General features: G+C 48.5%; 1 protein-coding gene across 2 annotated transcripts; it reads left to right on the forward strand.

Moving 5' to 3' along the window:
- Nucleotides 1-2,201: 2,201 nt before the first annotated feature.
- On the forward strand, nt 2,202-3,694 carry LOC100833826 (epoxide hydrolase A). Of its 2 annotated transcripts, none has more exons than XM_024454824.1 (3): nt 2,202-2,632; nt 2,803-3,221; nt 3,319-3,694. In XM_024454824.1, exons 1-3 carry the CDS (start codon nt 2,324-2,326, stop codon nt 3,575-3,577), a joined length of 987 nt encoding a protein of 328 aa, XP_024310592.1. In that variant the 5' UTR covers nt 2,202-2,323; the 3' UTR covers nt 3,578-3,694. The 2 variants fall into 2 exon arrangements, with proteins under 2 accessions (XP_024310592.1, XP_024310593.1); XM_024454825.1 differs by having other exon boundaries at nt 2,204-2,632; nt 3,331-3,694.
- Nucleotides 3,695-4,020: the final 326 nt, after the last annotated feature.

Consider the following 4,020-nt stretch of genomic DNA (forward strand, 5'->3'; position numbering starts at 1 on the left):
CGCCTTGGCGCAACCCTTTCCGAGTCTGGAAGTAGTGGCCAGTTCGTCATTAACCCTTATTCCCACACTGCCCCCTTGCACAAAATGGGCCATCCAATTACACCATTTAGGGTCAAAACCTTTCATTCGCAACTCTTGTTGAAGGAAGGGCCACTTGACCTTATCATAGGCTATTTCAAAGTCGATCTTTAAGAGAACACCATCGATTTTCTTCCGGTGAAGTTCATGGATAGTCTCATGAAGAACAACTACCCCCTCAAGAATATGACGCCCAGGCATAAAGGTTGTTCGTATAGGACGAATCACACCTTGGGCAATCCCAGTAATGCGACTGGTACCCACTTTCGTGAAAATCTTAAAACTGACATTAAGCAAGCAAATGGGTTTGTACTGCCGAATCTGAACCGCATTCTTTTTCTTGGGGATGAATGTAATAACCCCAAAGTTCAACTTAAACAGAGGCAACTCCATGTTGAAGCTGAACAAACAGGGCCATCAAGTCAACCTTTAAAACATCCCAAAAAACCTGATAGAACTCAGCAGGAAAGCCATCAGGTCCAGGAACCATGTTATGCTCCATCTGAAAAATCGCATCATATACCTCCTTCTCATTGAAGTCGGCTACAAGGATGTTATTTTCAGCCGGTAAAACCTGTGGGATTCCCTGCAAAATATCTTTAGCACATTAATTATTGCATAGAAACACCAAATGTATTATTTACAGTTTCATTCGGCAATCTGAGAAGCGGCGCTCCCTAGGGAGACACTTGGGGAGGAAGTCTACGCGCCGCCGAGTCCCCCGACGGCGGATCTCCCTTCTGCCGGCGTCAGCTGCAGCGGCGGCGGGCCTGGCGCCGAAGGACCCCGGACTGGAGGCTAGCGGCAGCGGCTTCCTGGGTCGGCTGGGGCGGTTCCCCACAGAGATGCTTTGCACCTTGCGGTCGAGGTGGCATCCCTTGGCCATGCGGCGGTGACGGTGACGTCTTTTCCATGGCCGGTAGCAACTGTTGTCCGGCGATGGATGGAGGCCATGCCCGTGGATCTGGCTCCGCCAAGATCCGTCGCAGGCGTGGTCCATGGCTAGTCGGCGGCGCGTAGAGGGACCAATGAGGGGCTGCTGGAGCCCCGTCGGTGTTCTGGCCTTTGCGTGCACCTCCATGGCATAGATCCACTACAACACAAATGTCTTGTAGAGACATTTTCATTGAGGCAGTATACTCTTTGTCTCTACCTAGAGACAATTTTGAGACAGAGTTTCATGTAGAGGCAGTTTATGAGGCGCTATGTATAATGTTTTAAATATAGAGACACTAGTTGAGACATTATGGTGTAGAGACATTTTTTGAGGAATTTAATAGATTGTCACAAGACTCATGTAGAGACATGGTTTTGAGTTACTTGATGAAATGACCTTACGGTATGGTTAGAGACACTATTTTGAGACACATTTTATGTTGTGTAGAGACATTTTTAGCAAGTTTGAGACATGTAGCAGACTACTCATAATAATTTCATTAGAAGTATAAGCAATAATTGGCATCAGGTTGAGATGGTTAGATGAGTTTGTAGTTTTCCTTAAGGTCTTGAGTTTGAGGATTAGTTTCAACATGATTTTTTTAATGTATATTTTCTAGCGCATGAGTATAGAGACACAATTTAATGTCTTTACAAAATGTCGTATTGAATGTAGAGACAATATAGCGTCTCTATGAAATGTCTAAAAAGTATAAAGATGGTTAGGTGAGTGTGTAGTTTTCATCAAGTTTGTAGGTGTTGCGGCAGTTGTCGCTGGAAGGGTGGCTAGCTTTGGTTGATCTTTGTATTCGGGATTCCATCGTCCTTTTCGAAAAAGAAATAAAAATTCGGCAATTTGAAACTTGAACCATAATCTGTTGTACAGCTTAGACAGACATCCCATCATTTTTAGTTTTATAATAAGAGAAAAATTGGGTGCGGCCGTGCCATGCATGGCACTCTCGAACGGACATATTATTGTAGGTATCCGGACATCTTTAGTCTATATATATATATATGCTTGACATGCTAGCTGTGCCTTGATTATTTGGAATCTGGCATGTAAAGATGCCTTTTATCAATCAGACAAAAGACGTACTTGTCGCAGTGTGCATAGTTTTTGTTGTGAGAGCCGATGGAGGGAAAACGGTACCCAATATATTCACACAAAGATGGATCGATCGATATCACTGATCGATGCCTTAAGTTAATATAAATAAGCACATAAACGTACTCGTACTCGATCGATCATGCGCGCGCGCGCGCGCGCACACACACACAATTAGCTCTAGCTAGCTAGGCAATTAAGATGGCGGCAGCGGAAATGGCATTGGACGGTGTGACCCACCGGACGTTGGACGTGAACGGCATCAAGATCCACGTGGCCGAGGCCGGCGACGGCACGGCAGGCTCCATCCTCTTCCTGCACGGCTTCTTGCAGATCTGGTGCTCATGGCACCACCAGCTGCTGTCCCTGTCGCGGCGTGGCTACCGCTGCCTTGCCCCCGACCTTCGCGGCTACGGCGACTCCTCCAGGCCGGCGTCCCCTTCGTCCTACACCGCCTTCCACCTCCTAGGTGACATGGTCGGCCTCCTGGACGCGCTCTCGCTCCCGCAGGTGTTTTCTTTTTCTTTCTTTTTCTTTTGAAAAGGAGGACTTCCCCTGACCTCTACATCGATCAATGCACACAGCCATCTTTTTTTTCTCTTTCTAGAAATGTATAGAAGCTATTATTGATCTCAAAGCTACTCGACCGAGCATGACATCCCCTGCCTCTGCGCCCGCAGGTGTTCGTGGTGGGTCAAGGCTGGGGCGCCCTGCTGGCGTGGCAGATGTGCACGTTCCGGCCTGAGCGGGTGCGCGCTCTGGTGAACATGAGCGTGGCCTTGATGCCGCGCAACCCCGGCGTGAGGCCGATGGAGGCGTTCCGGCGGATGTACGGCGACGGCTACTACCTCGTCCGGATGCAGGAGCCGGGAACCATGGAGGCCGAGTGGGCAAGGATGGAAACCAAGTTCATCATCAAGAAGCTCCTGACGACACTCGACACGGGAGCGACGTCCTTCTCCAAAGAGTGGTTTGGAGTCGACGCGGAGGACCCCGCGCTGCCTCCGTGGCTCTCGGAGGAGTATGTTGCTCACGTCGCCGCCAAGTTTGACGAGACGGGATTCTCCGGCGCCATGAACTCCAGCCGCTGCCTCGACCTGTATGTACTAGTTATGTTTCCATAAAATTTAAGATATAATTTCGACGATTCTGCTGAGGCCGGTCGGTGAATTAATTAATCTATATTTTTTATATGGCCGGACGTGGAGGAACTGGGAGCTGACGGCGCCTTGGACGGGTGCCAAGGTGATGGTGCCCACAAAGTTCATGGTGGGGGAGATTGCAATGAGCTGCAAGTCCAAGATGGTGCACAAGTACGTGCTCCAGGGCGGCCTCAAGGGCGACGTGCCGCAGCTGGAGGAGGTAGTGGTCATCCCCGGCGGCGCACACTACATACACTTGCAGAAGGCCGAGGAGGTCAACCAACACATCTACGATTTCTTCCAAAAGTTCTAGAAACCGCACTCTTTCTTTCTTCTTTCTCTCTTTCTTTCTTTCTTTCTCCTCGCTCTCGACCTTCTTTTACATGGACAGGCCATATTGCATAAAATAAGAGCGGCACAGTTTGATCGATCGGTTTTTCCGCTGCGAGTCAAGTTATACGGCAGTCCGTGTCGTCGTGGCAAGCAATTCAAGCCACTCTGTGGAATTAATCGGACCAACTTACCACATATATATACTCCGAATAATGATCTCCTTGGAAGGTCTAAATATTGACGATTTAATCCGCAAAAAAAAGACAAATTAGCAACCATAAGTCTGGTGAAAAATCTAGTGCGTACGTAGAGTAAAATGCACCACAAGTTGATTCTATAACTATTCGAGGTGTGTTTAGTGAGCCCTAATTGTATTAAGTGGTCCTAAACATGCCGGAGAAGGTACTGCTGACCGGCTAGGTG

Source organism: Brachypodium distachyon, chromosome 4, assembly GCF_000005505.3.
Source record: "Brachypodium distachyon strain Bd21 chromosome 4, Brachypodium_distachyon_v3.0, whole genome shotgun sequence".
Taxonomy (NCBI): Eukaryota; Viridiplantae; Streptophyta; class Magnoliopsida; order Poales; family Poaceae; genus Brachypodium; species Brachypodium distachyon.

Excerpts from the sequence above, each read along its gene's own strand:
- LOC100833826 (XM_024454824.1), top strand. The coding sequence starts at position 2,324 with ATGGCGGCAGCGGAAATGGCATTGGACGGTGTGACCCACCGGACGTTG. Across the intron at positions 2,633-2,802 it reads ACGCGCTCTCGCTCCCGCAG|GTGTTCGTGGTGGGTCAAGG; the intron begins GTGTTTTCTTTT and ends CTGCGCCCGCAG. Across the intron at positions 3,222-3,318 it reads TCCAGCCGCTGCCTCGACCT|CCGGACGTGGAGGAACTGGG; the intron begins GTATGTACTAGT and ends TTTTTTATATGG.